Source organism: Hyperoodon ampullatus, assembly GCF_949752795.1.
Source record: "Hyperoodon ampullatus genome assembly, chromosome: 11".
NCBI classification, from domain to species: Eukaryota; Metazoa; Chordata; class Mammalia; order Artiodactyla; family Ziphiidae; genus Hyperoodon; species Hyperoodon ampullatus.
Window position 1 is genome coordinate 79,948,865 of NC_136924.1, and position 13,176 is coordinate 79,962,040.

The 13,176-nt window shown below is 40.1% G+C and overlaps 1 protein-coding gene across 3 annotated transcripts in view; it reads right to left on the minus strand.

Moving 5' to 3' along the window:
* PPFIBP1 (PPFIA binding protein 1) overlaps positions 1–13,176 on the minus strand; it is a gene marked incomplete at both ends in the record, with an annotated part of 76,723 nt that overhangs the window by 15,140 nt on the left and 48,407 nt on the right. For 2 of the 3 annotated variants that reach the window (XM_079714701.1, XM_079714700.1), the window contains 9 exons: positions 705–793; positions 1,586–1,697; positions 2,402–2,552; positions 4,736–4,864; positions 5,124–5,274; positions 7,917–8,088; positions 11,081–11,110; positions 11,418–11,478; positions 12,762–12,818. In XM_079714701.1, coding sequence (XP_079570827.1) covers positions 705–793; positions 1,586–1,697; positions 2,402–2,552; positions 4,736–4,864; positions 5,124–5,274; positions 7,917–8,088; positions 11,081–11,110; positions 11,418–11,478; positions 12,762–12,818 — 952 coding nt within the window. Of the gene's footprint in view, positions 1–704; positions 794–1,585; positions 1,698–2,401; positions 2,553–4,735; positions 4,865–5,123; positions 5,275–7,413; positions 7,447–7,916; positions 8,089–11,080; positions 11,111–11,417; positions 11,479–12,761; positions 12,819–13,176 lie in introns of all 3 variants that reach the window. The other variant, XM_079714699.1, reaches the window with a different exon arrangement.

Sequence of the window (13,176 nt, forward strand, 5' to 3'; positions counted from 1 at the left end):
CACAACACTCCTAGTACCATGGAGTCTAGAACAAGTTCTCCCGGGACCCATCTCTCCCCACTGTCGTAAAGTAGGGAAAAGTCCTTCTACCCATTGGACAGAGGCTAAAAATACGAAACAGTAATGAAGGAATGAGAGTGGAGGCCTATCTCTGCTTTACTCCAGTAACTCCAGCAGAACTGGGTTGAAGTGAGACGGGCTGGGGGTTTCAGGAAACAGTGCTCAAAAGTGGAAGGGAAGGGAAAAGAAAGCCCCAGTGGATGACAAGTCCCAGCCTTTTGAGTGGTCACTGCTTATAGGAACATATCCCTTAGAAACTGCCAGGGCTGCAAAACTCTACATTCTCTCATTTTCAACATTTTTATGACATATAATTCACATACCATAAACTTCACCCATTCGAAGTGTACACTTCAATGCCTATGTTATTGAATATATACAAAATCAACTTTCTGGATAACTTAGTTTCAATTAGATTTCACGTAGCTTAAATCAGGATTTCAAAATTTCCCAAGGCTATTGCAATCACCAAATCCTACAACTTCAACTTAGAAAAATATGCCTGCCCCTCTCCTCAAGTTAAAACAACTCCTTCAAACTCCAGCGGAATCACTGTGAAAACACTGTATTTTGCTTACCTTATTTCTGTGTTTTTCAGAGAAAAACAGTTTTATCCCCCCAAACCCCGGGAGTGAGTTACTTACAACAGTCATGTAATGAAGCATTCGACCATCTACCCGTCCTTCATCAAACTGGGTCTTGTATTGGGGGAGACCAATATCATCCAACCATCCTAAGGATAGAAATGAGTGTCATTAATGAGCCACAGAACACCCATTCTTGCGATGAAAAAGAGAAAACCATAATTCAAAAAGAGACATGTACCACAATGTTCACTGCAGCACTATTTACAATAGCCAGGACATGGAACCAACCTAAATGTTCATCCACAGATGAATGGATAAAGAAGACGTGGCACATATATTACTCAGCCATAAAAAGAAACGAAATGGAGTTACTTGTAGTGAGGTGGATGGACCTAGAGTCTGTCACACAGAGTGAAGTAAGTCAGAAAGAGAAAAACAAATACCGTATGTTAATGCATATATATGGAATCTAAAAAAAAAAATGGTACTGATGAACCTAGTTGCAGGGCAGGAATAAAGAGGTAGACATAGAGAGTGGACTTGAGGACATAGGGTGGGAGGGGGAAGCTGGGGCGAAGTGAGAGTAGCATCGGCATATACGCACTACTGAATGTAAAATCGTTGGCTGGTGGGAAGCAGCAGCATAGCACAGGGAGATCAGCTCGGTGCTTTGCGATGACCTAGAGGGGTGGGAGGGAGGCTCAAGAGGGAGGGGATATGGGGACAGGTATATGCATATGGCTGATTCGCTTTGTTGTGCAACAGAAACTAACACAGTATTGTGAAGCAATTATACTCCAATAAAGATCTATTTAAAAAACGCCCAAAAAACAAAACATCAAAAAAAAAAAAAGCAGCTATATATGTGTGTGTGTGTGTGTGTGTGTGTGTATATAAAATTCATTCATTCACTCATCCATGAATTTAAAACCTCTTACTAGTGACCCAGTTGAAATCCAGCTTTCCATGATTGGTTTCTTCTTCGGATCCCAGGGCTTGCAGTGCCAGCTGGAGTTTCTTTCGATGAAGTGAATGCTTGATTCCAAGTTCCTGAATTAATAAAAAGAAACACTGGCATTACAACTCTGTCAACATGGGCTGGATGCCACTGGCAAAGGATGCAAATTCCTCGAAAATCAAGCCAGCATTGAAGACCCAATAATTACATTAAATCAGAATACTAACCCAGGCTGTAAAATGTTGCTGAACAAAAGGCCCCTGGAAAGACCACTGCAGTTGTTTTAGTGGTACGTTAGATATTCCCCACTAGGCTCCTTCCTTTGCAAGATAGGAACTGTAGCATGCATAACAGGAATTCTACCCCTATTTTGTACTAAATGTTAAATAATTGGGAAGAAATGTTAAATAGCTGGACATTAAGTGTAGGGTTCTTTTTTTCCCTTTTGCAAAGTGAAATTGAATTGCATATATTACACTGAGAAGACAGACCAACGACAAAGCCACGGAATGGTTTTGAGAAATATGAACTGAAACTTTATTATGTCTATATAATTATTTTTTCATTAAAATGCCCAGTGGCTTACGTGTTTCATAAGGAATCATTAAGACCAGGTCCTCCCTTTAAGTCCATGAGATAAAATAAACATGAAGCAGGAAACTCAAACTTTTTCCAGAATACTTACTAGCTCTACCCACTCCCCTTTTTGGAATATAAAACAAATCTACATTCATATTCCTCTCTCTCTCTCTCTCTCTCTCTCTCCATTATGCAAACAAAATAGAGAAGCATTCACCTTCTCTAGATCTTGTTGAGAAGCCTGCAAAAGTGTTTGGCCAGATGCAATCCAGCGCTTGCCAGAGTTCAGGTAGGACCCCAAGCCCTGTTCCACAAGCCAATTGCAAACCTGTTCCTTGGTCCACTTGGCAAATGGCATATCCAAGTCACTACAGGAAAATGAACAATTGCATGAAAAACACATAAAAGCCAATCCACTAAGTTACCATCAGGGCTGAAAAACTGGTATATCCAGGTCACTACAGGAAAATGAACAATTGCATGACAAACAATTAAAAGCCAATCTGCTAAGTTACCATCAGGGCTGAACAACTGCATATTCACTAGACATGGAGATTCCCTGGTGATACATATTTGACTATGGGAAGCCTAATTTTTAGTACATATTTGGTGGAGAAAGTGATACTGGAGATGAAAGCTCCCTTGTAAGACCACAGTCTTCATGTCAAACAAAACCACTAAAGATTCATCATGATTTAACATGTTTTATAGAAGAAGACTGAGTTAAACCAACAGCTCAAGTTATTATACTACTTTCAACTAATGTTGTTTAAAGATTGAATTTACAATCAGAAAACACTAGGCCAGACTGAAAGAAACTCAAGTCTAACTTGAATTAACTTTAATAGCATTACGGTTTCTCTCCAGATGGTATTCAATGAGAAGAGGGCAATATGCCATCACTGAGTATGAGAAAGTACAATCAAAGCAAATTTCTGCTTTCTTTTACTATTTTTTTAATTGATTTTTTTCTATCAAAGTATAGTTGACTTACAATGTTGTGTTAGTTTCTTTTACTGTTTTTACAAGTAGTGTTCCTGTTTGGAAAAAAAATGTGGCGATGAACAAAATTTTTCTTTTTAAACAGCACAAGCAAGTCCTCTACTGTGTACAGAGAGAACATATGGCAAATGAGACTGTTTGGTATTTGAAGAAGGCCAAAGAGAGTTTCCTCCTTGATGAAACTTGTGCCCAGCATTCTGCCTGGGTGGGAAGGACCATGTGTAAAAGGTTTCTAGCCCATTATCATCTTAAAAGATTTAGTATCAATGAATTGTGCTATATATTTGCCAACTCCACCCTTTTTTATGTTGAGCAAATCAACATAGCAGTTCTGAACCAGCCCTAAACTGTGATAAGGGTGTAGGAAAAGTTCTTAGAGTCTTAATAGATAAAAACATTACACAGTCCTGATAAATTGAAGAATTCGGATAGAATGTATGTCTTTTAAGTGTTTTCACAGACTGTATCAATTACTAATGTCTACTGAACAGTTGTTATTTGCCAGATACTTAACACACGTTAACTCATTTAATCGTCACAATCATCTTTTGGGGTAAGTACTAATTCATACTATGGGAAACAGAGGCGCAGAGCATGGAAGTAATTGCTCAAGGTCACTCAGCTTGTAGGAAGCGGTGAAGCCAGAAATCAGGTCCAAGCAGTCCGTCTCTAGAACCTATTCTTTTTTTTTTTTTTAAAGTAAAGTACAGGGGGCTTCCCTGGTGGCGCAGTGGTTGAGAGTCCGCCTGCCGATGCAGGGGACACGGGTTCGTGCCCCGGTCCGGGAAGATCCCACATGCCGCGGAGCGGCTGGGCCCGTGAGCCATGGCCACTGAGCCTGCGTGTCCGGAGCCTGTGCTCCGCAACGGGAGAGGCCACAACAGTGAGAGGCCCGCGTACCGCAAAAAAAAAAAAAAAAAAAAAAAAAAAGTAAAGTACAGCTGAGTCACAGTGTTGTGTTAATTTCCAGTGTACAGCAAAGTAATTCAGGTATACATATATATCTATATATATATATTGCTTTTTCATATTCGTTTCCATTCTAGTTTATTACAGGCTGTTGAATATAGTTCCCTGTGCTACACAGTAGGACCTTGTTGTTTATCCATCCTACATATAATGGTTTGCATCTGCTAATCCCGAACTCCCCATCCATCCCTCCCCCGCCTCCCCTCCCCCTTGGCAACCACAAGTCTGTAGAACCTATTCTTAACCACTAGGCTATCCCATCTTTCCAGAGGTATGCTTTAGAGCACTAATAATTGTTTTCTATGTAAAATTTAAGTCCAAGAGCCATTCTAGTACAGATGCTGCTGCTACTTTAGCTCTGGGTCCTCACCTAGCTCACAGAGCCCTCATCTTCTGTATAGTTTTTCACCAACCACAGCCAAATTGCACTGCTCTAAAGATGATGGAGGCTTCCACAAGGCACAGCAGTAAGCAATGGATTTGACTGTCTAACCCAGGGTCCATACTAACACCACAGGTGCTCACGAGACCTTGAGGCTTGGGTAGAGATGCAAAAGACCATTCGTTTGACTGTTCTTACCTGTTAGATTGTCCCAAATCTCGAGACCAACCCAGTCGGGGTCCTGCAGTTGCTCTTGTCCCTCCTCTTTTGAATTCAGGCTCAGACATGTCATCTGGGTTAAATGTAGTCGATTGACTTCTCCTAAGTCTGAAGAGAAGACACAACACATTAGACCGGAGGAAGCCTTCAACTTTAATCAGAACATTTTAAACTGACGCTTACGTATGGTTAGAATAGACATTTGGATTTAAACTTTAACTGAGAGTCAATGAGTTAATGAATCCCAAATCACACTCTCCATCCATAAAAGGATCACAAAAGCCTTACAATTTCGTAACTATTTTCAGCCAATTTTCCATTTATTCCGACATTTGAGCCACATACAAGACAAAGCTCTGTTACTTACTTTCCAAAGAGTCTCATGATACCCCTAGATTTCTTTTTGGAATCCGGCGATGGTGGCGATATCTGGAAGGGACTGCTCCCCTGTGAATCTTTTGGCTGAGACGATACACCAGCCAGATCTAAGTGCTCAGGTGTCTCCTTCTCTGTTTCAGCTATTCCAAGAACAGAATACGAACTTGGTGAATTTTAAAATATGGAATGAACATGACTAGATGTTAACCTCCTTGGTTTAAGCAACTGTTAAGAATTCTTCTTCTGTTTGGTCTATAAACCAGTGACTTATAAAGAACACCCTGCAAATATTAAAAATGGAACACAAATCTATGTTCTACTCTACAGCCTACTCTATTGTGTACCAAGTTCATTAACTTACAAATTACAACTTCTTCGAGATTCAAAGGTGGGATAGGATTACCATCTTCTTTCCTTGACTGATCTGAATTCGTTATGAAATTATACTCAGTCTTGCTACAGCACTTGGTACTGCTGACTACCTCCTCCAAAACTGTCATCTCCTTTAGTTTCCTGACATGACATGCTCCTAGATCTGTCATCTGAAAGTTTCTTTGCTGTACCACTGTTTTCTCCTCTTCTTCCACTCCAAGATTCTGTCCTGGGTTCCCTCTGCAGGATCTTTTGACAAGCTCACGCACTCTATGCTCAGCCCGAAATGATGGCTTTGCTCATTTACAAGCAGCTGGTATCAGAATCTCTGAGCCTAATAATCTCTCTCCCCAGCTTCAGTATCTGAATGTCTGTGGATATTCCCAATTTGATGTGCAAGGGATATCTTGGACTCAACAAATCCATCTAATTTTCCTGAGAGTCTTCTCTTACATTTTTGTATTTCATATTTCATTAATACTAGTTAATTTTCTCCCTGTTATTCCAGTCCAAACTCTTTGTCATTTTCTTTTCATTCCCTCCTTTCCTTTGGCATTTACATCAAATTGTTTACCAAGTTCTGGCAATTCTTTATATAAGAAATGTATTCCTATTTAAAATGTAATGTTTCAGACACTGAGAGAAGAATGAACTGGGTCTTCGTAAATTTTTCATTTGATATAAATCAATGCCAGTTGATTCTGCCATAAAACAATAACATCCAAATCTGCTACTCTCAGACCTCCTAGCATCAACTATCCTAGTTCTTCTAGCTGTCTTTTAACAGACGATCCCACACTAGCAAACACAAGGAATGCTGTTTCCTCAGTGTGAGAATGTGCACTTTTATACAGCAAAGTAAAAGTTGTACAAAAACCACAGGGACAGTGTTTCAGCAAGATCTAAAAGTTGCAGAGGCTGACTTTTCTATGAAGCAGAGCTGTGATTATAGGTTATGGTAAGCAGCATTTGCCTCTTAGCGTTGACAATGTATTTCTTCTAAGAAAGATGCAAAAACATTTGAAAATAGTTGTCTGAAGAGATCATTTTTATTCACCCTGTGTTCATTCTGGACATTTAACGGTACAGAGAGAGAGAAGTCACCTTTGCTGATCTACATGAATACCTCTGGGGATATCTATACAAGGTAATAGGACCTATTGGGAAAACCCAAAAGAACATTTCCATTCAAACTCTACAGCCATGACGGTTACAGGTGTCCCTGAAAATGTTGCCCAGCCCACCTTTATTTTAAAAGCATCCTGTTTTTATTTTTTATTTTGAGGATTTTCCCCCTACTGTATTCTGCCCTTTAAAGAGGAAAACTGAGCTTCCCCTCTCTTAAAATCGCTTTGGGGGTGACTCCTCAGATATGGCATACAGTTACCTCTGCTGTCACTAAATGTCACCCACATCTTCAAAGCAATAATGTGTCAGAAGAATGTTCCCCTGAGAGAAGTCAGTCTAAAATGAACGTTTTCAATGTCTTCCACAGACCTGTTTGGCTAAAAACATTTCTTTCTGGAGGCTGGGGAAACATAACCGTGGAGAAGGCGTCGCAAGGCCCTGCGAGTTAGCGTGATGTGATATGTGCTTCGGGGTGAAGGAGCTGGATTTATGACACCAGGGCACTCCTGCCCTGCACTCGGATGGCCACTGGGCACATCTAGGTCCTCGCAGAGCTGCTCGCAAGGTGCCATTAGCATGGGTTACAGCAGCGTTCAGGCTTGGAAGCAAAGGCTCTATAGAGAGTCCTTTTGAGCGGAAGGTGGGAGGAACTCTGGAGTAGAGAACTCCGTTTTCTGATGCTGCCAGCTCACTTTCTAGAGGTGACAGATGCCAAAGAGCAGGGATTAGCTCGGTTGGGAGCGAGGCGCTGGCGAAGGAGGCATGCAGGGGTACGGTACCTAAGGTGGGTGCACTGGCACTTCGTTTACGATCTTCAGAAATCCCAACAATGCACACAATCACACGCAGCCCAATGGAGAGAACACAGGGGAATGACAAAATGAAACACAGATCAAACTCCTACTCACAAAATACACACAGTGGGAGGGAAGGCGGGCACCGCACTGTGCTTCCGACGCTACACACAGACTCCATTAGCACTGTCATTATGGGGTTAATTTTACCCTCTTTCGGAATAGATGGGAAACTGCTTATAATGATGTCAGAGAGAATCACGGTTTTTGGTCTAAGTTTACACCCAGAACAGAGAGCAGGGTGAGAAAGTCCACACTATCTTTACCTCTGAATTAAGCCCATGGAAGCATTTTTTGCTAACTTTTCCCCCAAGTCATTCACCGTCATTTCTGAGAAAGAGAAATGTACAAATAGATGAATAAGGGAAAAGATTGATCTTTTCCTCATTCTGGAAGAATTAAGGCAAAGGCATTTTGGCCACACATACCCAAGTTTGGTGCACTTGCTGTCCTCTTGTTACTTTTGATTTTAAAAAATCCACGACCAAAGGAAGATCTGGTTTTTCGAGTGCCAAAGGGATTGTCATCCACAGAGGCATCGTGTCCCGGAGCTTTGTGAGGGAGGCTCCCAAATGGGCTGCTTTCTACCACAGCTTTAGCCTGAGAGAGAAGTGATAATAAATGTGACACAGCACGAATGTGCATCATTATCAGTACATGCCTGGCACAGTACTAAATATGTTACACACGTGATTTTATTTAAAAGAATAACTGAACTAACAAATTGATTACGAATGTCAAATGCCTTGTTAGAAGTTAAAAAGGGTCAGTTCTGAAAGCTACTTAAGGAACAACAACAAAGACATGTTCATCACTAATCTTAATCCATGTATTTAGGGCTTTAAATATTTAGGATAGATTTAGACATTCTCAAATTTTATTTTATTTGCCTCATAGACATGGAGATAAAATATTATGTAACTAGCAGTAGATGTCCTACTTTTCTATCATTTATGACAAAGATTTGGCTATGATATAGTTCTCAGTCTTTATAACTACATCAGTAGAAGCCCAATATAATGTAATTATTCTATAAAGTAGGCATTAGTCCCAAGCTCCTATACAAGCAGTATAAAGAGTTTCTACTCCAGTTATTTTAAATATTCCTCTCAAAGAATTAATAATAAAATGAAAGCAAAATCAGCAACTGTTTAAAATATATATTTTTTGAAACAGGATTCTGGGTTATACTCACATCTTGCCTGTGAGTTACCAAACATGGATCACCAGTTTCAAAGACTGTGATACGTTCAGATACGCTTAACTAAACCCACTAAAATTAAATTTTTCTTGATTGATTCAGAAGCCACTTCAGACCTTTACAATATCTCAGGATCTTTTTCAAGAATTTCAATTGTGATTTTTAAATACAGGCATACCTCATTTTATTGTGTCTCGCTTTATTGTGCCTCGTAGATACTGTGTTTTTACAAACTGAAAGTTTGTGGCAACCCTGCATTGGTGCCATTTTTCCAAGAGCATTTGCTCATTTTGTGTCCCTATGTCACATTTTGGTAATCCTCACAATATATCAAACTTTTTCATCATTATTATATGGAGATCTGGGACATGACTTTTGTTTTGTTTTGTTTTGGTTTTTTGCGTTACGCGGGCCTCTCACTGTTGTGGACCCTCCCGCTGCGGAGCACAGGCTCCGGACGCGCAGGCTCAGCGGCCATGGCTCACCGGCCCAGCCGCTCCATGGCATGCGGGATCCCCCCGGACCGGGGCATGAACCCGTGTCCCCTGCATCGGCAGGCAGACCCTCAACCACTGCGCCACCAGGGAAGCCCTATAAAGCACTTTTTAATGAAGGTATGTACATTGTTTTTTTTTTACACATACAGCTACCGCAGATGTAACAGACTACAGTATAGTGTAAACATAACTTTTATATGCACTGGGAAACCAAACAATTTGTGTGACTCACTTTATTGCAACATTTATTTTATTGCAATATTTGCATTATTATGGTGGCCTGGACCTGCACCTGCAATACCTCCGAGGTATGCCTATAGCTTATTTTTGAGCTTTTTGGTTATTTGAATTGTCAGTTATAGTAACATGGTCTCTTATATTGTTTCAGTACTCTCCAAGGATTCTTTTGTTTGCATGTTCTCATTTCTTGAACATCTCTTGTCCTCTCTTTCTTTTTTGCAGAAGTGGAGAGAAGGGTGAGGGGATACAGGCTTTTAAGGTGGTTATTTTCCTCTATATATCTACCATTCATAGTAACTAAAAATGTACAAATGCCACAACGTAGTGGTACTGTTATCTGTCTTAATGCTAAGGCCAAAATCATTTCACACCACTTATTGAATTAGCGAGACAAAAAGAACAATGGCTTGAATTACAGCTGTGTCCACTGTCTGTGTTTTGTCAGTTACACCTATATCACGACTCAAGGCACTAAGAGCCAACAGTCGAGGGCCTGCATCTGGGGATAGTACATCTACCGGACTGTGACCTGTGCAAGGGTAACGACCGAAAATCAGACAAAAGAAGAACCAGAGCCCATGCTGATGATGCCTTTAAAAATACCAGAATGTTGGGCTTCCCTGGTGGGACAGTGGTTGAGAGTCTGCCTGCTGATGCAGGAGACACAGGTTTGTGCCCCGGTCCGGGAAGATCCCACATGCCGCAGAGCGGCTGGGCCCGTGAGCCATGGCCGCTGAGCCTGCGCGTCCGGAGCCTGTGCTCCGCAACGGGAGAGGCCACAACAGTGAGAGGCCCGCGTACCGCAAAAAAAAAAACAAAAACAAAAACAAACCCAGAATGTTAGCTGTAGATGGACAGTGGTTATATAAAATAAACAGCTGGTGATCTTTCTAAAAAGGGCTTTTTGTGAAGTCTAAGGAAGGCTGGGTATGGTCATTATGATCATCGAATAGCGTGAAGGAGAGTTTGGGGCTTTGTTTTTGTTTTTTTCAATAACTTACTGAGGTGAAAGTCATATAACGTAAAAGTAACTATTTTAATATTCCTCCCCCCCACCTTTTTTTTAAACCCCACATTTGTTTATTTATTTATTTTTGGCTGTGTTGGGTCTTCGTTTCTGTGTGAGGGCTTTCTCTAGTTGCGGCGAGCAGGGGCCACTCTTCTTCGCGGTGCATGGGCCTCTCACTATCCCGGCCTCTCTTATTGCGGAGCACAGGCTCCAGACGCGCAGGCTCATGGGTCTAGTTGTGGCTCATGGGTCTAGTTGCTCTGCGGCATGTGGGATCTTCCCAGACCAGGGCTCGAACCCATGTCCCCTGCATTAGCAGGCAGATTCTCAACCACTGCGCCACCAGGGAAGCCCCAAAAGTAACTATTTTAAAGTGAGCAATTCTGTGGCATTTATCACATTCACAGTGTTGTGCAACCAACACCCCTATCTAGTTCATGGATTCATGTCGTATGTGATCTTTTCTGTTGGGCTTCATTCATTTGGCATGTTTTGCAGATTCTGGGAGTTTTGGTTTATTGGAGACATTTACGCAGTCTTACGTATTACGTATTAAGCAGTCTTACGTATTATGTATTAAGAAGTCTACTATGTATATTAGAACTCCCAAACATTCTTACATTGTAATCTGGACATAAAAATTACCTCTGAAGGCTTCGGAACAGACTCCTTTTCCTGTTCAAAACAACAACAGTATTTAAGATTGTTATAGGAATCCTTTATCTAGTCAGAATTCAACAAATTAAAATCAATTTACATCTATTCCTAAGCTACAAAATCTCACTTTCATTTATTTCCTACAATGTTTTATTAAAGTCTCCACTTTGGGCTTTACTTTCAATCTTTTATACTCATATTTCTTAATATTTATCATTAACTATGGTATCTAATAATTTTCCATTATTGAAACCACAAACGGGAAAATGAAGATTCCTAAATGTTTTCTTTTCAGGGTAACAGACAGAAAAAACACAGGACCAACCCCATCTGATGACTCTTTCTTCAGATTGCCAAGGCTGCTAGACTTTTGCAGACTTGAAGTTCTAAAAATAATGATAATAACAATTATGATTAATAATAAGTGGCTCTGGTGTCCCTGTTTCTAAGTAGAATGGCTTGGAAAGAAACTAAGATTGTATGTGAGTGGAAACCTGGAAATAAAAGAAAATCTGGATTTAGGCAGTCACTTATGTGCTTAACTAAATTATAATGTTCAGTTCTTTTAAAAGCAGGGGTGGTTAACGGCCCTGCCAATAACTCTAAATGTTCTGCACATGTCAGAATAGCTGGAAAAACACTTAGGACTATCTTGTGATGTCAATATTTGAAAATAAACCAGTGTTTTCCACGGACTAGTGGCGTATCCTTTGCAAATACACATTCACACCAGGGACTTTTAAAATACTCATGTACGTTTCATATATAATCCTCCTAATGAAAATACAGGACAAAAGCTTTACTTTCCAATTTACAAAGGAATCAATTTTCTGAGTCTGGCAAAGCACTTCATTTTATAGTTCTAATCAAGCATGATAGAGGAATCCCTATTGTTGCCTATAATAACTCACTTACAATCCTAGTAAAGGCAGAGTGACAGTGTGAACATCTGGAGAGCCTTTCTCTTTCACATAAGTAGCATTCAATTATACAGAGCTGGTGTTACTCAAAAACTGAAGGCAGGAGTATGTGACCAGTTTAAAAACAGAGCGAAAAAAGTAACATCTTTGCTCTAAGACACAGAATAATATACTACACCAACAAAAGCTTTAAAAGGCATTTCTCATGTATTTATGTGTAAATAAGTTGCTAGAAATGTCGACTACCAAATACAGTAAAAGATAATGGACAGCAAAGAAAAGATCTCATCTTTGAGTACTGCTCTGAAAATAGATTTTCCTAATGTAATACAGACATTAACTTGGATAAACTTAGCTATTAGGTCAGCTTATTAAGTTGAAAGTATAAAAAACCATGGCAGCCTTGCCAGCCATTGCATCGTTCTCTGCAATGCTTTTCTGATACATTTATATCCAGAATATAAGTCAGTACAAAAATGAAATTAAAAGCACCGAACTTCAAATGAAAACTGATGAAGAAAGGCTAAGATGGCAGAAACCTGGCACGAGATAATGGTAAAAGAGCCAGTGTTGATGTGTTACTTTACAAACCCCACTCCACGCCCCCCCACACGATCATTACGGCTGCATTAGTTCATTCATGCCTCAGAGTCATTTGCTTTTAATACTAGTCATTGTTAGTGTAACAGAAGCTTCCTCTTTCCCAAGCATCAATCATTTTTTTTTACATTTGATAAAACAGAACTTACGAAAGACTATCGCATAGTTGAGTTTCAACGGCAGAACCAAGGATTAGTTTTCCATCACTAAAATATTAAAGAAAAAAGGTATTTATGAGCTTCATGAAAAAAAAAAAGACCATAAATATTCCAACTGAACAGAATTGTCAAAAACAAAAAACTGTGCAAGGACAGTTATTTCTCTATTTTTTGATATTCTATTTAATTTTACTTGATCTAATTGTAAGATTAGGCAATTAATTTGGGAAGATGGTCCCCCCAAATTCTATTTGCCTACAGAGGAACTACTGTATCCCTCTCCTGTCTCCTTCACAGCGTCTTCCAAACAGCCTCAGGCACATACATGACTGCCGCTATTCTGCTTGCAATCCTTTGATGGCCACCTATGACCCAGGATATAAAATCCAAGTTCCCTAAAATCCCT